Below are 24,043 nucleotides of genomic sequence, written 5' to 3'. Positions count from 1 at the left end.
CCTGTTCAAACCTCGGGAAGCTTCAGTTCACATGTTCTCCTCACCCTTGTGTGGATTTTCTTTGAGATCTGATTTCTCCTGCCACTGGAACAACATGTTAAGTTATTACTTATTACCAGGGCACTCCCGTAAATAAGATTCTTAATATCAAAGGGTTTATGGAAGCTTGTTGCCACCACTGTTGTTTTGGTTCGTTTTTCCAGAAGTTTGAATTAGTTGAAATTTTCCTTGATTAAAAAATGTTTTAGAAAATATGTATTTGTACACAATGTTCATTAATATTGCGTTCACTAAGAACAAATAGATCTAAGTGTAATGTTGCAGTAGTCTAAATTTCATACAACTGTACCTCCCAAAATGACCTGTCATACCTCAAAATCATTGTGAAGTTAGATGAGGCTGCTTCTTTGTCCTTTGCATGATCAATAAAAAACCTGTGCTTGTTCATGTTTCATCTTAGATATCCTAAAACCTCAGACCACCTTTCAGTCAAAGGACAAAAGTTGAGACAGAGTTGATTTGGACACGTATGGGAGAAGGATGTGGGAAAAATATAGCTGCCAGACAAAGAAAGAGAAAAGTCATAGATGATGATTGTGGATGGATTAAGAAATTTTAGGAGCTGAATTATAAAGAAGTAAAGTAAAGTGCAAGTCTATTAAAACTGACATTAAGAACAGTGTAATAAATAACTGTGTGTTGTTACATCTCATTCTTGTGTATTTGTATGTGTTTCGTGTATGAGCAGACAGTGGAGGATACGCTGGAGCCCAACGAAGGGATCACCCGGGCAGCAGTGATTAAATTTGGCAGCCCTGACATTGCTCCGGCTTTGGATGTAAAAAAGTACTACTGCCAACTGGCTGAGACACTCCAGGTACAACACAGAGTACATAACACACAAAACCCACAGAGAACCACACCAATACCATACACCGGACGATCCGAGAGCCTGCGCTAAGGCCCAGTTATTAACTGTGAATCATGTGTAGAGCCCCAAAATGAAAACATGGAGTCAGAAATGAACATAATGGTGGTTTACAGGGAAAAACATGTATTTAATACATTACTGAGGCATATAATAACAAACAAACAAGAAAATAACGTATGTACACCACTGTTGACAGCTGCTAATGCTCCAGCTGTTAAAAAATCCTTGTGAGAAATATAACAAAGTGGGTCTCATTAGATGAAAAAAAAAAAGCTTGTGAAAATATGATAAATAAGCATTCATGGCTTCACAGGCTGGATTAGTGACAGACAGCGGTTGCGATCTTTCAGGGCTCTCATGCAGTCACTACATTTTGAGGCTGTACTACAAAAGGAAGTTTTGTTGAATGAACTAAAAACATAATAAATGAGTTTGTTAATGCTATCGTGTTGATTCACAAAAGTTAAACCTTGTTCCTTTAAAACTTGTCAGGTGAATGGGAACACGCCCTTTTTTTTTCTTCATATCTGGGATATGCCACAAAAGGTTTGCAGAGCCACCGGTGAACACACATGGAAACACACATCACAGCTGCTTGAGCGTTTTATGATCTCATGATCTCAGAAAACTAAACAGTTGTCATTATTTATTTATTTCTTTTATTTTTTGGCCATGCATCCTAAACAGGGCACAAACGCTTCCAACAGAAATCTATCTTGTGTGGTTTTAATTTCACTTGATGATATGCTCTCCAGCTCGCCAGCCAACCTGTGCTGAGTGATTTCGTGACAGGATAAAGTAATGTGTTACAATCTCACTGTGTGTATTGGCCGGACGATGCCATGTGAACAGTAAGGTTGTGTTACTGGGTTGTTTTTTAATACTTCTAAGTACCTTCTGCGGTTTATATATTGGTGCAGGTCGTTCACTTCCTGTGGGTTATTTTATTATTCTTGAGCTGCTTCTATTTAAATAAGAGATCTGAGTACTTTCACTTCTGACACTCTCTCCAGTGACCAGTTCCTCATCCTCTTTACGATTAACTCCAATATTCTCACCGCACCACCCTCCCTCTGTCCCTCTCAGCTTTCACAAATCACACAACGAGGCTCCCACTTGTTTTCTTTACCTCTTAACACAACATTGGGGAAGAACTTGGAAATCAGAGGTGCTGTTCTGGACCCGAACAGAATGTCTTTGTCCACCTGTGTGTGTGTGTGTGTGTGTGTGTGTGTGTGTGTGTGTGTCGAGGTCCTGCACTGGGGTCAGACTGTAGCTCCGGTGGGTCTGACCCTCTCTGAGGTGAGGATGTCTGCCTGGTTCAGAGGTCAGGGCTGCAATCAGACTGCAGGCCGCCTTCCCAGGCTCCTTAGCTGCACTGAAGTGGACACTGGTGTGTGTGTGTGCATTTAATTTTGAGACATGACTAAGGGATATCTGCCCGTCTACGTGTGTTTCTTGTTCTTTAAAACGCCATCTATTTACTCTCTCCCTCCCACTCAGGCTCTTGCCTCGCCAGCTGGACACCGTCCTGTCTGTGCCTGGCCTCGATTACGAGACGCAATTGTCTCGATGCTAAAATGATTGCTATTGGTCGTGAGCAGTAATGGTGATTGCTGGCGGACTCCTACACACCTGTGCGCCCTCATGATTTGGCTAATCATGAAACTGGTGTACGCAAGGAGAGCTAGAATGAGAGACTGTGATTGCTCGCCCTGCCAAAGTGCACTTAATTACTCAAAAGAGAGCAAAGATCCCAGCAGCACTGACTTCTCATCTTGTGTCTCTTCAGTATGAGTGCGGTGCAGCCTCCTCTGCTGTTGTCCACAGTGGTGACGGAAAGGAAGTGGAAGTGGGAGGAACTGGAGGGTCAACGGTCAAAGACTTGACAAAGATAAAGGACGTCGGTGAGATAAAGATGCTGGTGAGTGTTCTCCCCCTGCCCTTTCTTTAAAGAGTTGAGGCAAATTACACAAAGCAAAACGCTTAGCACAGTTTGTTTGGAGTAAACTTGAGCTTTACATCAGGACAGGGCGTTTTGGTTGCATTTGCCAAGCTTTTAAGTTCTTCCGAACTTCTTGCATGAAAAGGAAGCTAGTTGATCCAAAAAAGGAAAAAAAGATTTGCCCATTTGATGTCTACAGCAACTTATATCTGGAACAAACAGTCACAATTAAAGCCAAACGATCATTTGCAGTTTATAGTGTAATAGAGCATAACATTATGTGATTGTTATGTTTCATATCTTTGTTTTGGCCACATATATTTGGAAACCAGACTATGATTAACATTCTTTATGAATGAGTTATATATTAAATAACGCAGTGAATTGTTCTTCAACATATGCTTTTGTTTGGCCTGAAACAACTCATGTTAGGGAAACCATCCAGCATCATACAGTAAGTTCTTCAAGTAAGTGTAACAAGAATCGTCCGCCTGCTTCTTTTCATAAGTAAACAAGTGTGAGGAGAGCAGATATGACATGTTTAATATTTTCCCGGCTGAAATCACACCAGACACAACCAGGGTTTTAATAGTTTTGCAATTTTCATTAGTTTTTATTTTTATTTAGTTTTGACTTCAGATTTTCAATTTTATATCAGTTTTAATTAGTTTTTACCAATTGTTTGCTAGTTTAGTTTAGTTTTTATTTTTTGAAAATCCTTAGTTTCAGTTTAGTTTTGATTAGTTTCAGTTATAGTTTTAGTTGTGTTTGCAATAATTACGTGTAACAAAATCCCAGTTTCATCATATCAGTCATTCTGCTCATCCTTGGGTATGTTGCTATTCCAGCTACCATACTGCACCCTGGACTGGTCGCCTGTCTGTCGCAGGGCTAACACGCAGAGACAGACAACTCACATTCCCACCTATGGGTTCTTTAAATAAATAAATAAAGGCAGATGAACAACCATTGATACCAGGCAACTATAAAATGTATATCTTGGCCCCAATGAGACTATTAACTCTCGCAGCACCGGGTGTTCGTAATTTTGGTTCAAGTGAATTGATAAACTTTTTGAAGGTAATTGACTCACACAGTTGTGTAGATATCCCCGTCCTGTTGTCTCGGGATGCATCACGCTGCCTTGCCTGGGGTTAGCTTCTGTTTCTGGGGATGAGGGTTGAGTGTGCTCCCTTACCTTCTCAAGCTAAGCTAGGTTAGCCTTCTTGTGTGAGCTTTTCAAGTGCACTTTAAGGTTTGTGGGATTTTTTCCCTTTAGAAATGTCCCTCATAATTTGTCTGTTTCCACTACAAGACACTTGCTTTATCCAAAACACAGTCATATTCAAAGTAATCCCAAATTGGACTCTGGCGCTTTCTTCCGACTTTTCCTGACATGATTCTGCGCGTGGACGGAGCAGCAACACAGACGACTCGACTAACGTGCTGCCCCCTGCTGGCATAATGAGACACAGCAAGAAAAAAATCTGGAAACTAAACTTCATTTTCACCCTTGACTCTTGTATGACACGCACACATCAATGAAAACTAAACACATTTTTGCTATAAATTCAGTTAATTTTAGTTAGTTTTGTGAACACTCATTATAGTTTTAGTTAGTTTTCCTTTTTTTGTTTTTATTTTTATTTCCGTTAATGAAAATGTTTTTTCACTTCTAGTTTTCGTTATTTCGTTAGTTTTCGTTAACGATAATAACCTTGGACACAACACATGCCAATGGCAAACTGGGTCAATTTTATTCTTTTTATACATATACCTCTGATCTGCTTTCATATCAAAAACATGTGAAACAGGAAGTACCAAGTTCAACATTTGCAAACCACCTTTAGCAACGTGGACTAAAAGTAACTGTTTTTTAAGTGACTATATCAGTGTCATCGTCATTGCTGTGGAGGAACTCCTCAGTGTTGCTTTGGTTTATTGAGATTTGCATGAATTAGTTTATGTACAGCTGTTTTCAGGTCCCACCACAGCATTTTAATTGGGTTGAAGTTGAAGTTTAACTGTGTAGCTCTGTTGTAGATTTGCCGGTGTGATTGGGATCATTGTCCTGTTGCGTGACCTGGTTTCAGCCAAGCTTGAGCTGTAGGAACGTTGTCCTCACAATGTGGATGAATAACAAACCCCAATGATCACCTCTCAGAGTGACATCTGATAGGCCATTTGGTTTTAGGTGAAATATGGAACTTAGGGGTGGGTTTTTATAATCGATTTATCGATTAAAATCGATTCTGGCTTGGATTACGTAAAATTGATTCATTAAAATCCTGAATCGATTTTTTAATATAAATTTATTTTGCCCGAAATGCCAGAATCTCTGGTGAAATCTCACAAAATTTCAACAACCACCAAACAGCTAAGACAGTAAATGAGAGCAGGAACACGGATTCTGCACAAAGACTTAAACACACAGCGCGACCCGCGGATCAGAATCAGTTAGATGTCGCCTTTCTCACAGTCGGGGCTGAAAGCCGACAGCTCGCTGATTCTGATCTGTCGGCGGGTCCGCGCTTTGTGTTTACGCCCTTTATGCGCTGATTCTAAAGCTGTTAGTTTGATGTCTCTCCAAACAATATTGACCGAACCAGCAGCAAAAGAAGATCCAAACTACGCTTCACAAAAACATCGTCATGTATTCACTCTTACTTTTACTGTTTTGCTTCGACCACGATGCACAGCTCTCTCTCTCTGTACTGTTTTCTGCATTATTCACTTGCTTGTTACGCACAAGTCTACCGTTGTTTACAGCGCTGTCGGCCGATGGTTTTTTTTTTTCTGTTTTATATACTTCCGAAAAGAAAACCTAATTTCTGCCGTTCAATACTGAACAAATTTAAACTTTTTAAAATTATGCAAAATGCAAAACGCTGTAACTTCAGAGGTAACGTTTATATGTTGATTAATGGTTTTCTTTCGTTTTTGATGTACTGCAGAATATTTTTATAAAATCCCAGAACAGGAAAATCGCCTTCATGTTTTTCTGTGTTTTATCTTCAGCTACTTTGACACAAAGGCATCTGCTGTGACGCTCACACCTTTGATAAAGTCTTGCGTGTGTCAGCTTCCTTTTTATAGATACAAAAATATGTAAATGTACTGATCTGAATTATAATATTTCTGACTGTCAAAATTTCCCAGATTCAAATCGAAGCGAATCGAATCGAATTAAATCGAATCGTGGATCGAATCGATTCGGGACCTTGTGAATTGGAATTGAATCGATTCTAGAAATCAGTGACGAAAATGCCCTAATGGAACTGTGGGTTATCCTCAGAGATTTCCACTTTGGTTTTGTCTGTCCATTTTTTCAGTAGATCTGTGGTTTGCTTAGACGAATCTTTGCAAATCTAAACTGTGCTGCCATGTTGTTCTTTTTGAGGTTTCTTTGAGCATTTCACAGTCTGACTTTGAGGTGAATTTGCTGGGAACATTCCAGGATTGTGTTAACACAACGTTTGTCTCCAGACCAGGAAACTGCCCAAACTTTTGCTTTATAGAGGTGGTCGGTCACATTTGGTGACGATCAGTAAATTAAATAATATATGATTAGCTGCACCTGGCTACTACTTACTCTCTTGATATGGAAGCACTAAAGATGTACTGAACAGTACTGTGAAAGAGTCCTGTAAAAACCTTTCTCTTTCTTCATGACTCTATGAGAGTGATAAAATCTTCTCATGTAACTCTTGACATGAAAATTATTATTTTTAATGCTTTGAGCTCCACAATCAACACTCACTTGACTTCCGCCTCCACACCTGTGAGAAACATAAAATCAAAACGCTCTGCAGGGCTGCTGATTGCAACAGCCGAATGAGAGAATATTTTTTGAGGTGATCAGAGCTTTACACATCATTTAAGTCCTTTAGTTACTGCCTGCTGATAGTGATCTTCCCATAATACATTTTCAACCTCTTTACTGAAAAAGGAAAGGGTTTTAACATCTATCAGCTGGCTCTGTGTCGGTCGTCAGCTCCTAAATCAGATGTAATGGTGAAAATGAATGGTTTCCCACAGCAGGCAAAGGGAGTTGAGAGCGGCTGAGTGACAGCAGAGCAACAGTGTGGGAGATCCTGCTGACCAGAGTGTTTACTCTGCGGACATTTTCAGCAGGAGATGTGAAGAGCTCGACTGCAGCTCACACAGGATTTATTGCTCTCTCAGTTATATAAAGTACAGTCTTTCAGAGCGCCTGCAGTGTCATAGGCGTCTTTATACTTCTCACACACACACTGAGTGGAAAGGAAATGAACCTTAATTTGTCATCCTGCTAGCAAAAAGAAATTAAAAGGTGCCAAGGGAGCAAAGAGACTTTGAAGGAAACAAACAACAAAGTGAATGAAAAGACAAACCAGGAAATGGTGACTCGGGTAAAAACACCTCTTATAGTCCACCCTGGTCTTATTAGCATCCGTCAGTGGTCTGACCACAGCTGGCACCCAACCACATCTGTAGCAAACATGGTGGTTTGGTTCTCATTAGTGTGGCTCTACCTTTCAGCTCTTCAAATAAACATCAAGCCTCTGTAACCTCAGCACAAGTCTCCCAACATCATCTACCTTTCTTTAATATTCGGCCTCACTTTTGCTCTGTCCAGGCTGACGGATGGACAGCACGGCCTGATCTGCTCTGTTTCCTCCTCGTCTGTGATGGATGCCTCGGGTCTGGTTTCTCACTGAGAGACAACATGGCCAAACAAACCGATTGCAGTGAAATCAGGCCTGACACACAAATGTATATAATAGAACAGGCTCTGATGGGTTTATCCGCCACCGCTCGCGTATACATACAAGGCCAGGCTCCACTTATCATGCCAAGGAGAGTAAGTGAGTCACACAGTTTGGGAAGTCTCCATCAGCCTGTGAGTAGTAATCGGGTCGTCTTCTGGTCACATGATCTGGCTGAAAGACGAGCAGGACTGCCTGGATGCCCATCTGGCTGCGACAGCTAATTGTTGAACTTCTGTGATTGCTGTAATTACTCACGGCGGGGGAAGGGATGCTCCTCAGTTAGTTTGTGGTGAAAGTAAAGTAACCTGTTCTGTCTGTGTTTGCTAGGTTAATTTGCATACTTCAGTTGTAGTTGGAGCTCAGTTTAAATCCATGTTTTCAGTTAGTAATGATGAAAAAGTGCCACTGGGACTGATGGGAGTAGCTTTAAATCAGAGGTATGTAGTTGGTAACTAAAATACCAAATTTCGCCCAGTTAATGTCAAGTCAGGAGGCTAAGGAAGTAATTATAATTCCTCCTGAGGGGGGTCATAATTATGTGAACCAAATTTCATGGCAGTCTATCCAATAAATCCTCAGATATTTCCTCTTAAAAACGTCGACTTTGTAGTGGTGCTAGAAGAATTGTCAGGGGATCGCCAAGTTCTGCAGAAGTCGCCATCTGGAATCAATGAATGTCTGTTCAATATGTCATGACAATCTAATATACACTGATCGGCCACTACATATAATATTGTGTAGGTTCGACTCATAGCACCAAAGCAGCTCTGATTGGTCAGGGCATAAACACAGGTCCAGATTTTGATCTGGGGAGTTTGGAGGACATGGAAAGGTCCCTGACTCTCTGTCATTTTTGGGGGGTTCAATAGACCGTTAAGGGAGGTTGCTGCCATCAGGGGGTGATATGGGGGACATGGGTTGTGTGTGTAAAGGTTGGCGGCAATTTTTAGGTGGATGCGAGGTTTCAAAATAACATCCACAGGACATTTTCCAGGAGAAGATCGCATTGTTGAGAGAAAAAAATGTAGTATTCACATCAACTGTCAGTGGTTTTGATGTTTTCATGTTTCCTAATGTCATTAGTAAGGACCCTCCCAACCCCGGATAAAATAAAAACATTTATCTATAATGAAACAACAAGCCAGGTCAGATGCTGTGATTTGGAGGATGCCTTACTTGCCAGTGGCTCCTTGGCCTGGCGGGTCGCTCTCATACCATCCAACTGATGCATAACATTCAGCTTGTTATGGTGTTGGCTGCCATGTTTATAACTATCGATTTATTTTTAAATATCTAGCAGCAATGGATAAACATTAGCATTCATCTGAGTCCTATTTCTGGCCATCTGACAACTACAAACTGACGACTAACATCTGCTCTTGTTTTTGGCCTCATTTGTTGATCATTTTTCTGAAGTTCAGAAGTGAGACCACAGCCGAAACAATCCCCTTCCATTTGTATCTCTACTATTGCTTAAATGTCTCAATGTTTTTTCTCAGTGTGTAACTCGGCCTCAAAGCAGTCTTCATTTAATGTGAAATGCAGTTTAAGGCTGATAAGAAGGTTGCCATTTACCAAAGGTTGAAGCTCTTTGTTGTCTTACTGAAGTGCTCCTCAGCTGCTGTTCTTGAACTGAACATGAACACAAGGGCTCTAAAATGTTGTGGTATGGGATTATTACATTATCGGTAACAAAAGAATTCAATATACAAGTAATTTTGCAGATATATGTTCAATGAATAACTCCTTCTCTTTATTCCTGAAGATTTCAGAGCTACAAAAGGAGCTCGCTGAGCTCGAGAAGCATAACGAGGAATTGGAGGACGAGGTTGAAATGAAGAAGGCTGCATACATGGATGAGATTGCTGATCTAGAGGTATAACAGGAGAATGATTAATGCAGTTGAAACCTATATTCTGTCATTCAACTTCATCCTCTGCTGCTCTGTGTGTGGGTGTCATTAGGCGACTATAGATGAAATGAAGTGTCAGAAGGCCAATTTCCAAGAACAGATGAAGGAGCAGTGTGAAGACTATAAGTTCCTGCTCACTCAGAAGATGGCCAGAGACATGGAGATTGCTGCTTACAGGTCAGATGGTTGATGTTTTTAATTATACTTAATAACAGACAACTCTGGCTTCAAAATGTAAGTAAAATTAGATAATCTAATCAGTTCTGCATTGTGATAATAGAAGATAGAACTTAAACGTTTTGGTTGAGCCATGCAATGTTTATCTAACAGCTAAAGCTTAGCTAAAACGGAGTCATGCAACAGGACAATGATCCCATGACTGAAATGGCTAAAAAAGTCATATAAAAACACGTTAACAGAGCTGTGGATACACGAATGCCTGCAAATCTCAGTGAACTGAAACAATAACTTAACGAAGAGAAAAGGGACATTCGGAGAATGATAACATGGTTCTACGTGCTGTTGAATTAGGAAGTGTACTTTGTTTTTCACAGGACTGCATAGACACCTGTAGAAACTTTATTTTTCACATGACTGTAAGTCAGGTTACAGTAGCAGCCTCAGAAGGGTATTCCAGATGTTCCTTTCCTCAGCAGCGTATTCCAGTTCTCTAGCATTCCAAGGCTCTCCCAGTCTAGACAAGATATCCAATCTCTCCAGAGATTTCTGGATCTGCTGTAGGGTGCGATCAGAGCTCCGAGCTCCCTCTGGATGTCTGAGCTCCTTACTGTATCTCTGTAATCCCATTTTATATTACGGTGAATTATAGATGCAGTCTAGGCATCCATTACTAGTATGAAGTGATAAAGCTCAGATTTACTCTCTTGTTTCAATACTCAAGGTTTTACAAGAGTAATCCACAAACCAACCACATCACACCGTGACAATATATTAATGTTGGATACAGTCTATAATGGAGTCGTATATAAATGGTTGCAATTTTGTATCCGTATAAAGCAACTTGTTACATTGTATATTCGATAGTTATTATTGGACTCTAATGTAATAATAAAACTGATAAAATGGTTCAAATGGTAAAATCGAATAATTTAATAGTTTATTGCAGTTGATAATTAATTAATTCATAATTGATTTTAAGCATTTTCAATCATAACAAGGTCAGTATTCTGCTTTGTTTTGCAGATCATGTATTTCAGATATTGACTTTATAGCAGTACTTTAATTTAACCTTAAAACTTAAAGCACTATGATGGACTGTAATGTACAAGTGCTTATCCACGCCTCTTTTGCACATTTTAAAATGAAGAGCTTGCATGAATATAAACCTCTGTGCCTTCATGATCCTCATTTCAGGGCTGCGGGTTGTTATTCTTAAGGGAGACCAATAAAATTTTACACACACACGAGCAGACTTTGGGATGACTTGGTTTAATTGTTAGTGAGACTGTCAGTCAAAAGGACAGCCGTGTCTGCTGGAGAAATATTCCAAGAAAAACACTGCATCATTTGATTTCAGTGATTAGTTTGTCATCCCCTGTTAAAGGTGCTGAAGTCATAAAGTCAGCTGCCGTAATATCTGATTGCAGTTAATATCTACAGACTCTGAGGCATACAGTGGATTCTCATCTCTGTGGTAGAGGCTAAAATGAAAACAGATGTCCGCCTCAATGCTCAAAAAGGTGCCACATAATATTTAAACATGTCAGGAGAAATGAGCTGATCGGGGCAAAGCACATAATGGCCTTGAGACGATTTTATTAAACTGAAATTAGCTCAAAGCTCTGTTTACATTTGGAATTCTTCAAAGATGAGAAAACCACCAATATCCCAAAATCTTTACATGTTCGCCCTCTTTTTCTAAAAGCTCTACTGTGAATAATGCAAGGAGTGTTTCCACAAGATCCGGTGTATAAGCCCAGTATTGTCGAGCGCCTCATACGGTGCCACCTGGATATCCGTGATTTCCATTATAAGATATTCCTGAACACAAAAGGCTGACATCACGGGCCAACTGGGTTCACAGGAAATGTGCTGTGGTTTCCTGTGCGTGACCTTGAAGAAGTTTCATGTCATCCCCTCTGTTCATTGAGGTTGTTTAACCATCTGCCATCCTGGTATGTGGAGTGACGCACTTCAGCCGTCCCTTCCCGCTGCCACAGGCTTCCTCCTGGTCCTTCCATCACCCATCCAACTGCATCTGACCCCAGGGGGCCCCCAATGCAGGCCTGAGCTCAGACCCTCAAAATACCTCATTAGAATGGGCAAAGAGGACCTCACACTGACAGCACTATGTGCTGGGCCTCTGCCAGCTCTTCTCCATGCCAGCCTGTTAATGTCAGTTCACCCCCCACCCACTCCGTACACACATTTACAGATTCGCCACAGTTTTAATTCTCTCTCATTACCCAGCAGACTGTCCCAAAGACACACGGGCGATGCCAACTTCTTTCCTTCCTTTCTTTCTTTACTATATGTTTTGTCATCCGTGATTAAAGCCATGAATAAGAAATGAAAATGGGGATTGTTTATTCTCTCTGTGCCGTGGCAAACTGTCTGCAAAGAAGACCCTAATGACCCCGGGCTGCCGTTACTGGGTGGCTTATCGCCTGCGAAAGCACCCCAGAGCAGTTTGGGCAGATGCTCCCTACTTTTGCTTACTGCTAATGTGATCCATATTACACTGTAATTCTCTCTACTGGTCTTTGTGGTCTGCTCCTGCTGCTCCATGACACAGCAACAAGTAGCTCGTCTAAGGACAAGATCCTTTATTTACTTTACTATGAGGTTTAGTTTTTATATTACCGATATATCAAATGACTCCCCTCTTCCCCTTTTGAGCTTATTTTGTTTCAGTTTCTCTGCTCTCATCACCTGTGTTGGAGTTATGTAGAAAAAGCATAGAAAAGGTGCTTGTGTGAATGGGTAAAGTTGTATAAAGGGCTTTAAATGCCTATGTACAATAGAAAAGTGCTATAGAGAACTGGTCCATTCATTCATGGTCATGACTGTCATTGCAGTATTGGGCTTTTAATGAACTGTTGTTTCTATGAACTGTTGCTTTGCCTGGGTGGAATGGTTGTACAAAATATATCTTCAATGACTAAAATAGAATTGGAATTTATTTTGGATTTTTTGAAAATCATACATACAGGTTTAATATATGCATACACGCTCACTAATATTTGGTTAAATGTCCCTTAGCAAATTGCTCCTCAAACAGATACTTTTTGTAGCCATCAGCAAGCTTCTTGGCAGAATTGATAGAGTTCATTGAAATTGGTTGGTGTCCTGGCACAGGCTTGACTTTTAAGCATAGTCCACAAATTTTTCTTCTTTAGGGTTGAAGCTGAGGCTTTGGCCATAGCAGAGGCTTAATATTAGCCTGTTCTGTCCGCTCTAAAACACCTTTTTATGTGTAAATGGGATCATTTTCCTCTTGGAACATCCAACTGTGTCAACCGTCTGACTGTTAATTTGAAGTAAAGTTGAAAACAGCCCCAGAGCATAATGCTACCACCACCATGCAAGACAGTTGGCACAGCAGTCTTAGGCTGCGTTCACACTGCAGGCGAAAGCGCATCAAATCCGATTTTTTTGACCCTATGCGACCCATATCCGATCATGGTGTGACAGTGTGAACGGCACAAATCCGATATTTTCAAATCCGATCTGGGTCACTTTCGTATGTGGTACTGAATCCGATACATATCCGATGTTTCAGAAAGCGACTGCTGTTTGATGGTCATGTCGCATTAAATCCGTCTTTTACGTCACCGACACAAGACAGACGCCAATTATCAGCGCCGGAGAAGACATCGCGAACGCTTCCTGGCCATCCGGTGAAACTGTTGGGAAGACAACGCTGGAGAAACGTGAACATTTTCTTTGTACTGTATAATCTGCAGATTCTGACAGAAATCTGCAGCTATGCTTTGAAGCAGCGCTCCTCTAAAACAGCAATAAGGATCATTATTAGGTTATTTACATTATTATGTAAATACCAAAATAACTTAAAGCAAAAATTGGGAAACGTAAAGTCCGAAGTCTTTATATTAAGGGCCATCAGTCAAACAATACTGTTGCTCTGGGTCTAAACAGAGCGCGTTGTGTGTGACGTCTTCTTTTGCGCATGCGGCCGCTTTGAGCGTTCACACTAGAGCGCGTTTGCTGTTGCATTTTATTTGTAGTGTGAACGAGCAGACAAAAAAATTGGATTTGATCAAAAAATCGGAATTGAGCATCAAGACCTGCAGTGTGAACGTAGCCTTAGATTTGAAAGCCTCGCCTTTACTTCTATGACTCTTGTCATTGTGGCCAAATTTGCCCTAAACATAAAATCTTTCTGCAGAAAAAATGTTTTTCCTGTAGAAATATTTTGGCTAGTTTTTGTGGGAAGCTGCTAATTTCAGTCAAGCTTGAAGATGCTGATTTTGGAGCATGGGCTTCAATCTGGTTTGGTACCCTCTCAATTCATGATGATATAAAACTCACATCAATGTAGACAGTAATGCAGTTTCCAGTTCATGGCAGGCTCGAGCTTTAGTGGTTCTTAGGCTGTTTTTAATCATTCTAACCAATTTCCTCTCATCTAACAGTCTTCCTGTCCTCCGCCTGTCTGACCTACCACATTGACTTCACCCTTTTTGTGTATACAGTCAATGCAGTCGAGATTATCCTCAGAGATGAAAAACAGTGTTCAACTTAAATCCACATTAAATCCATTCAAGTGCAGAAAACCATGACTTCAAATCCTGACGGTACTCTATATGCTAGTTGTGGAACTGGCAGCTTTATAAGATGCTAATATGTCATGTTATATGAGAATAACATAAAATGATGGGCAAAAGTCCTGGGTCACCACCGCAGCTGCTCAGCCATGGAAACGCATAACACAAAGTTCCCGGTGCACAGTTTGTGTGCTGATGTTAGTGATGAGGACGTTTGGAGCTCTACAGTTACTGAGTCAGCAGAGCAGTGAAGGCGTTTGTGCATCATGCCCCCTCAGCACTCGACGATCCTGCTTCTGTTTTCTTGTCAGCTACTTTGGTCTGAGTGCCAAAATGTTTCCTAACGTCTTCCGCTTTGCAATCACTTGCAGTTGATGATGAAATATCTAAAAGGAACAAATTTCACAAACTGACTTGTTGCAGGAACTTCCTGTTTAGCGAGCTCATTTGAACTGCTTGCCTGCATGGCTAGGTGTTCGATTTTAAACAAGAAGTACCTTTAGCTTATTTGTGTAAACTCTTTTTAGGCTTTTATTGAAGTTAAGCATGTTATTAAATGAGTGATGAGCTGTTTACTTGGCTTGTCAGAACTAATTGAGTAACTGAGAAAATAATGTTCTATTCTGGATCGGCCAATATATGACTAATTAGTGAATGTCGTTCCTGCTTCTGTGAGTTATAACCTGTGTGTTGTGTTTTTATGTGCTTCTGTTGTTCAGGAGTCTAGTGGAGGAAGAGGAGGAGAGACTGTGCAGCCTGTGACTTAAGCTTGAGCAGATCGGCCGTCCTGACTGTGGTTGTGCTCCCCAACACAGACAAAAGACAAACGCGTAAAAACAGACCCCAATTCTGCACTTCGATGAAGCTTAACGCAACGATTCGGCAATTTGAGCAGACGTAAACTTAGTATGACAGATTAATGCTGTCTGGAGGCCTACAGTAAGCCGGGCCATTGATTACAGGTTTCTGGCAGATGACCCTGATACTCCAAGAAAGATGGAGCTGTCTAAAACTGGTGGGGGCTGCGGGATGAGTGTGTATCCGTGCAGCGTCTGGAAGGGATGCTTCGTTAAGTGGGGTTTTATCTTTACCAGCTCTCTGATATGACTCATAAATGCTTTGTCCCCTCTTTGTTGAACAAGACTGACACGCAATCGCAGATAAACACACACACACACACGCACACACCCTCAACTGTGCGGCTCCGCGGAGTCATTCCCGCTCTGATATCACCTCGTCCATCACTCAGCCTCTGTCTGGCTCTTAACCTGCGACCCCGTCACTGTTAACAAAGACAATGACGGCTCTCTCTTCGCTAACTAAAAGCGTTTCGCCTTCCCTTTGCTTTTTCAGCCATGCGTTTGAGTTGGTTTTGACGGCCGAGAGTCCAGCGTGCTGTGTTTGCTTTTCAAATGGTTCATGAAGTTGTTTTTCTGCAGCTCTTTCAAAACGAGCACCTGGATCTTTCCACAAGAAAAACTCTGTGTGATTAATCATTGCTTCTTTCAAAAGCAGTGTCCCAATTTGCTGTCGTTTCGGAAATAAGCATTCGGGAATACATTCCCTAGTAATCTTTTCCTTATTTTCTACACAATGTTAAAGCCGTCTGCGATAAATCATTTTTGGTTGCTGCCTCTGCACAAGCATCAAAATGTTCTTTAGATTTAAATTGAATAAAACTAGTTGCTTGAGAGATCAACCCACGCTGTGTGATTTCTTTTGTTAAAACTCCTGGTTCATGAGAACCCCTTGTGAATCCTCAGGCTTAAGACTTTCTCCCATACTGTAGAGCACAGTGATTTATGTTCAGTGAACCTTCTTCCATTCATCTTCATGCTTAACGTGAGATTTGCACATTCCCAGCAATTAGGGATCTCAAAGGCTTGTTAGCTCTGCCACAAAGATGAAAAATGCTGCTAATAACTGATCAGATAAGATTAGCCACACTCCATGAACTTGAGCTCAGTGACTGGGGAAGTGGTTGTGTGGCATCGGTGACTTCTTTAAATGCCCCGACATGAAGAATGGATGGCTCAGAAAGGGTTTTCTCAGAGAATAGGAAACAGAGGGGTTTTTTCTTTCTAAAATTTAAAGCTTAACAACGTCCCAGTGCTTCCACAATATCCCTCATACTAAAAATGTAGCAGGAACTACACCCTAACATGCCATATTTTAGGAAAGTCACCCTCTTTCCTGGTCTTGTGCATTGTTGCTATGTACAGGAAAAGTGATGCTGTACACATCCTTACCCATTTCCTCACACAGAACGACCATCGTTAGTGATTATGGAGTAATTTTCCTCCTGAAATGTAGAGCCAGGAAGACAGATGTAAAAAAATGGGACTTTATTGAAAAGTAGTTCCATGTGCAAACATTGTGTGAAAAACATCAAAGAGGAAAACACAATACTCATAGAAAAAGATTCCCACAGCAGAACGTTATCCGGAAAACAAACTTGGAAAAAAAGCCTAGAAATAGAAGAGAAGGAGATCCCTCTAAACTGAACTAGTTTTTCTCATCACCGATGCTTCCATACATGCTTAATGCTGTTAGCAAGTGATGCTAGTCTAATGAATCGGAGCTGGGGTGAATACAAATACACTTTTGTTTTTAATTTAAATTTAAATCTGGTGCAGATGTTCTATCGTCATTATTAGCGTGTTTAAATAATCTAAACGTAAGCCCCACTCGTACAGTCCTATAGGCCAGTTGGTGGTGACCAATTTCAAAATGGCTGGAATTAACAAATTACTTTGTTATGTGGGTGGTGCTGTATTCCTTAGTGACCAGTGGTTGATCTCTAGGTCTCAGTGACTTCACCTGATTTCATCATATAAAAACAGAAAACTATACTGTGCAAAAGTCTTGAGCCACCTGCTTTCGAGGAGCGAGACATTTTGATAATTAATTAAAGTGCTCTTGATCTGTAGTTCACCAGGCTTTCTGCATGTCATTTTAAGTTTTGCTTTAGACATTGGCTGCTTTTTCACATATTTTTAGTCCCATTGTTGTACCGGATCATTTGTAAACATTTAAAGGAATTTTTTTTTCATTTGTTAAGTTACTTCACAAGTCATTTACACATGAAAACACCTAAAAGACAACTTTTATGTGTATTTCCAAAGACCTATTAGCTGAAAACTGGCATCTCTCAGGAGACGGTGAAATGTGTGCTAAAAAAGTTTGAGGAAATTGCATAAGTGGAGAACAAAAGAAAAAGTGGCAATCCTAAAAATAAAGATATAACCATCTAAAAACATGTACAGCAGATGAACATCATCTGAAAGTCATGTCCTTAAGAGACAGGAAAAATACTCACGCTTGTATTTTATTTGCATTTATTTATTTTCATGTTTGCTTTTAAAGTCACTACATCAGCATTAACATTGACAATTACATAACATTTTTATTAAACACATGTTTGGTTGTTATGGTTCCTCGATAAAAAGCTCAACTAATTACAATAATTGAACTGGACTTCTCCATGTTTGTGCTGTTAGCGCCACTTTAATGGAGTTATTTAACATAATGTCATTTCCTCTGTGTTACAGACCATCAAAGGAGACTTTGTTTGACTTTTAGTCTGTCATGTTCTTTTAGTTTTACCATTTTCTTAGTTAATTTGATATAATTTGTGACTGTGTTGCACTTGTATGGTTTATTTTGCCTGCTAACCAAGCTAGCTATCGTTAGCTAATAACCTAGCACTGCACCCTTTCATCCAAACACAGTCACTTCTTACTAACAGAACTTCAGCACTAAGGCCTCAAAATCAATGGATGTTTATGCAGTCTATCGTTAACATGAGTCATTCCTGTGTTCCCAGGGTCCTACGTTCTCCAGATTTATGTGGTACATAATCGGAACATGACAAGAGATCCTGTGTTCCCAGGGTCCTGATGCATGTTCCCTAGCTTTATAGCATATATTCAGAACCTGAAAAACACATTACCCAGGTCTGTATGCATTTATGACATGCACTTTTGTGGGAAGTGCTGGGATTTTGATAGCCACCGGTGTGTATATAGTTGTTTTAACACTACCCCCAACCCCCAAGAAGTAAAAATATTCAAGGAGAGGAGTAATGAAATCTTTTAACTTAAACTGAGTCAAAATGAAGTATTGTAATGGGAAATATGGCACCCGTAAATACAGATATGCTCCATTATGCTAACAGCTGCTCCTTAGCGTCATTTTGTTTGTTTTTTAGACTAAAATGCGTAAATTCAGTCAAATAATAAGTTAAACCAATGCAATGAACATCCACAATTAAACAAAAGAATGACCCACAAATAAAGAAAATACTCCATAGGTAGAAAAATAAACACAACTCATGATGACTTAACTCTGATCAAATACCAATAAATAAACATTATCCTGAGGTCGGTCAGCAAACCCACCGAGATGCTTGACAAGGTCCACTGGAGCTTTTAAAGGTTGTTTGCCTTTGGAAAGTTGGTATTTTCACCTTCTTTTATAACACAATTAAGTATTTCAAAGGCTCTTGATATTTGGAGAGCAGTGACCTCTGTGCTCCTCTGTATTCTTTCGCCCCCATCACACGTCCCTGACAACTGAGAAAAATGTGCATTAACCCCTCAAAGCTGGTCGGTGACACTGCATGGCCCGGGGCAGGCACCTCTCCTCCTTGAAGCCGGACAATTTGATTTGGAGGTGGAGACTTTCAAAGCTGAGTCATGGATCAGCAGTCAGCGAGTGGCTTTGCCTTTTTCTTTTTCTCCCCTTGATGGTTGTTTTGGATGAGGGGCTTTGAGAAAGCTGCAAAAACCTGACCGACACCAACAAGTAAAGAAGCCACTGCTGGGAATAACTGAAGATTTGGTCACTTTGGTGTGAGATCGAATGCTTCGGTGTGATTTTGGTGAAAGACGTCATTATACACAACATAGACTGTGTGAATCAAGTTCACATGGTGCAGGAATGTCTTTAAATCAAGAGTGGCAGAGCTCGGCTGATAAATTATGACACCCGAGCTCGCTGTATCAGTCGACATATCTTCAATGCGCAGCAGAGGAATCTGATTAAGGCCTGAGGTAATGGAAACCAGGGTCAGCTTGTACAGCTCAGCTCAGCTGTCACCTACACATAGGTATTCCCAAAATACTCATATCCCTTCAGGTTCAGTCAGATAAATAAACACTGTCCTCACTAAGGACAAAAGTAATTTTTTAAAGTCTCTTCATGGCAGCTTGAATGTACCAAACCAATCTGGTGTTTAGAAAGCAAATAAATAAGAGAAGACGGGGTTGGATCAAGGAAGAAAATAAGAACAGTAAAAATAAACAAAGGAGAAAGAGCTATTGAGAAAGTATTTCCTTAACAAGAGGGGAACAAATAATAAATTATGGGGCCCCTCTCCCTTGAGGCTGGACTGGCATGCCTCAGGGTGTAAGGAAGTGGGCATCCTTCTCTTTTTATAGGGGTCGCGGACAGGCCTCCACTGTGGGAGCATCACATAACACAAGGACAGAGCCCTGAGAGAAAACGGCTTAAAGGAATGTTTGCGCACACAAACACACAGACCGAGCTCGTCACAGAGTTTATAAGCCGTGCAGCGCTGAATGAAGACGGTGACTGCCTAACCCTCGTGCCCCTCATCGTGTCATCACTGCAGTTTCTCCCCTTCTCATATCTGCAGTCCCACTTGGCCTGTATAACTGAGAGGCTGCTGACAGCCATGACCCCACATTTACCCCACGCTCCCCTCACTTCTGTCCCAAAGCAGGTGGCAAACACCACCAGCATGACACTCTTCATCTTGATTTGCTGTCTATGGTCATTTTTGATACGTTGGATTTCTTGGCTAACTCTTGAGGGCCATGACATCGTGAGATAAAGGAAAGTAGCTTTTTAAAAGTTTCCTCAAACTCCAAGCAGTGTGTTCGTCACAGCCAAAGTTGATAAAAGCTTCTGTTTTGTCCCAAATGAATCGACTTCACGGGGCATGCTGTATGGAAGTGGATAAAAGCCTGGCCTACAGGGCACAGCCAGGATTTGTATTCCATACGCATTAAAGCATGCTAGCACTTTTTAAGCATAGCGACTTTATTTTCAGCTTAGGGCTTACACAGATCCAACCATTTGCTATATTGGATTCTTGGCAGATGGCCTGCGAGGATCTTGGCCACCCTTGAATTTAGTTCTCATGTTAAGCTTGACCGTGTCAGTAAATGGGCTGCTCCCTGCACTTACCCTAAATATAAGAACTTACATCGTGGTTGTAATGGTTTCTTATCAGTTGGGGGAAAAGTACGTATGACATAGTTGCTGATATAAGTCCTCCCACCTGCTTTAACACTAGCACTGATTATTTTCCTGGAATTTCTTTGTTGATAGCATACAGCAGTCTGCAGTGAGTGCACATTAATGCACTACATGAATGAACAGAATTAACAAAAATACTGTTGTCTACTACTAAAGTGTTTATTTAAAGTTAATTTGACCTGCTTTTGTGCAGCACGGTGGTTAGTACTGTTCCCCCAAAGAAAAACTGTCCTGGGTTTAAGTCTACTGGCTGAGGTCAAGACCCCCCTGTGCATCTATGGGCTTCTCCCAGAGACATGCATGTAAAGTTACCTGGTGATTCTAATTTGGCCATAGGTGAGAATGGCTGTCTGTTATGGAGACCACAGGACATCCAAAGTTCTTGTGACAAAATTCCCATTTTGTTGCCTTTGAAGTTGTTGGTTTAAAGGAAGGTCGATCACTTGCAGTCAGTTAGGATTTTCAAAGTGGCTTTGGTGCATCAAGACAGCAATTAGATTCAGTCTATTATCAGTCTGTGATTGAATGGGATTAAGTTGGCAATTACTTGCAGTCTCTTTGGGTTAATACGATGATTAACTGTGAAAAATTGACAAAAATCACAAATCTGTTGCCATCTACATACAAAAAAACCAAAAAATATAAAAAAAAAAATCATATTAACTATATTCTGCTTCTTTTCTTTGAAGTTGAGTACAACAAAGAGAGTCAATTTGAGTCAAAGAGAGACAGTGCAGACACATTTCTCTCATTGCCACAGTCTGACATAGAATGATTACAAAGTCCTGGCAGCCTGTCTCCATTTATATCCATTTGTAAAGCAGTTGGTAATTATTTGTAAATATCCACCAATATGAGAGTGACTGCAGTCACTTTGGCTACGTCCACACGTACACGGGTATTTTTGAAAACGGAGATTTTCCGTTTTCGTTTTAAAAAATAATCCCGTCCACACGTAAAGGCAGAAATGAAGGAAAACGCTGCTAGGAACATGCCAAAGCAGCAGGTGGCGCTATATTCCTAACCCTGCAGAAATGTTGGCCAATCAGAAGTCTAGAAGCCTCGGTGGGAAATAGTAAACAAAATTGGGGCATAGAAGCAGAACCGAGTTGTATGTGTGGAGGTACAGTAACTGTGTGTGTATATGTAAGCATTTAAACACTGCAGAGACAATTAACAGTAACAGTATTGTAGAAATTCATTTCACCGAAACAATAACGTGGCGCACAGTGTGACGTCAAAAAAGGCGCACACCTTTGACGCTGCGTTTTCTCCGTTTTTCTCGTCCACACATAAATGCAAAAACGGAGTTTTAGAAAATATCCACCCTGGCCGGAGTTTTTAGAAATCTCAGTTTTCAGTGACCGAAAACGCCGTTTACGTGTGGACGAAAGGTGCAAACGCATAGAAAAATCTGCGTTTTCAAAAATACCTGGTACGTGTGGACATAGCCTTTGAGTTTAGAGACAGGTTGCCTTTCACCAGGTGACCTTTGCAGTTGCCTAGTGTTTAAAACTAGTACTCAAATATTTATCCAGAGGTTGAGGGTGCAGCATGCACAATTTCTGGGCAACTTTGTTGCAAACTTCTTGGCTGGAACTACTTGAAATCATCAGGCAATCATGGATCGTCCATAGTCACAAGGAGGTTGCTGTCCTTTTTTCACTCTATTTTGACTAAGCCTTTGTGAGTGATGAACTGTCTAGTTCCAGAAAATACCTGGAAACACAGTATCCTCATCTAAAAGGTAGTGCTAGTTATCTTAAGGCATGCTAAATTATGCAGCTAAGGAAACCCCCCCAAAATGGATTCTGTTCGTCTGAACGTTGTGTTTTATCAGTGGGAGAAATGTCTCGTCACTCATTCAAGTGACTTCTTCAGTCTCAGCTGACTGCATGTCTCCACAACCTTATAAACAGTACATTTGCATAATGACTGAAACTAGAAGCACTGAATAAACAATGGTCTGTGAGGTCAGTTTTCATGATTATTAATATGCAAATTGTCACTGATCAGTGGTCAGGACAGTTTGCATTAAGTCATTATGCAAATATAACTTGGATGCAAAAGTCACTTGGATGAGTGACGAAACGTTTCTTCCACTGAAAACGCATCGTCCAGATGAACAGAATCAATTTTTTGGGACTAGTGCTAGTTAGTGTGTTGCTAACTTGTCTGTCATCCATTTAGTGAATTGGTAGCATAAAGTGGGTTTTCAGAGCTTGAAAATAGCTGCTGATAACAGTGAGATTGAAGCAAAGCAATACAGTTATAAATCAAAACAAGACCCTAAAAGACACTGATGTCAAACTAACAAACTGAAAGATGCTAAAAGGCTCTATAAAGCTAAAATACAAAATATGGCTATTGCTATAAGTATGCCACTTTGTCAGTGCAATCAACACCTTTCAAGTAGCGGTCCTTAATAAAGATGTGTTGGGATTTACATGATTTGCAAAGAGCCTATAAAAACATTTATTTTTGTTACAATCTGTTTATTTCTTTTAGGCTCAAAACCAATTTCTCTTCCAGTGCCCCTGACGACTCGGAGCCAGAGCACCAGTAGTCCAAACTATTATAATTTGCGCTGGGAGTAAGAAATCACATGTGCCACAGTTTATGTCAGCAGCGGTAGCCTGAAGCAATGGCTGGTTCAGAATTTGGAACAAACTACGAAATCATTTTCTTTGCACACCATTCATTCATCTTCCCCCCCCCTCGACACCCAGACATCTCAGGCCTGCTTCCTCTCAACCTGACATCAGCGGCAGGTAAGCAACATTTTCCATTCCTGGATCACATGCAGGTTTTTAAAAGTGTATTTTAACATACATTAAAATGTAATCTTTAAATGATTTCCACATCTTGAACAGAAATCTTGATAAAAACCTCCTGGTGTCACCTAAAGGACAACAACATGGACCAAATTAAGATGATATTAAGTAAGTTATCCACCAGTTTAATCTTGGAAGTGTCATCCAAATGATATAAAATGGGAGGACACTTTACATCCTCCTCATCTCTAATGTATTCTATTACAAAGTTCCCTGTTTGTTCAACTTCACTCCTGAAAACCTGTGTTCATAAGTGACCATTAGATGGATGGTTGAGTGTTCAGCCACCAGTGAGCTTCAGTAGAGCTACTTAAGGGCCATATTGCCCTTGTGCCGCTTCAGCTTGGAGGCTCACCAGAGGACCTGTCAGGTCTGCGATGTTTTACAGCTCAGTTTGCAGACAAAACACCTCACAACCAAATCCCCTCAACAACATCTGCTGCCAATTTAGCGGAGGCATTCCTGCAGTCTGTGCTGTTTAATATTCACAGGGGTTAGGATCTGCTGGTACAAGGGTAGCCGGGGACGATGGAGGATGGGGCGTGGGGGGAACAACTTCTAAAATCCTTTGGTCCATGGTCCAGACATGGCAAAAAATGAGGGGTTAACAAAGAGTGAGCTGGAGCAGGGGCAGGTT

The 24,043-nt window shown here is 40.8% G+C and overlaps 1 protein-coding gene across 1 annotated transcript in view; it reads left to right on the top strand.

Moving 5' to 3' along the window:
* vimr2 (vimentin-related 2) overlaps positions 1-24,043 on the top strand; it is a 131,175-nt gene that overhangs the window by 14,504 nt on the left and 92,628 nt on the right. Inside the window, exons 6-10 of the mRNA XM_085173626.1 lie at positions 749-877; positions 2,724-2,855; positions 9,393-9,503; positions 9,592-9,716; positions 15,007-23,343. Coding sequence (XP_085029752.1) covers positions 749-877; positions 2,724-2,855; positions 9,393-9,503; positions 9,592-9,716; positions 15,007-15,049 — 540 coding nt within the window. The 3' untranslated portion in view covers positions 15,050-23,343. The remainder of the gene's footprint in view (positions 1-748; positions 878-2,723; positions 2,856-9,392; positions 9,504-9,591; positions 9,717-15,006; positions 23,344-24,043) is intronic.

This window comes from Neolamprologus multifasciatus, chromosome 2 (assembly GCF_963576455.1).
Source record: "Neolamprologus multifasciatus chromosome 2, fNeoMul1.2, whole genome shotgun sequence".
Lineage (NCBI taxonomy): Eukaryota > Metazoa > Chordata > Actinopteri > Cichliformes > Cichlidae > Neolamprologus > Neolamprologus multifasciatus.
The sequence above is the reverse complement of the archived record's forward strand: the minus strand, read 5'-3'. Positions and strand labels throughout refer to the sequence as shown.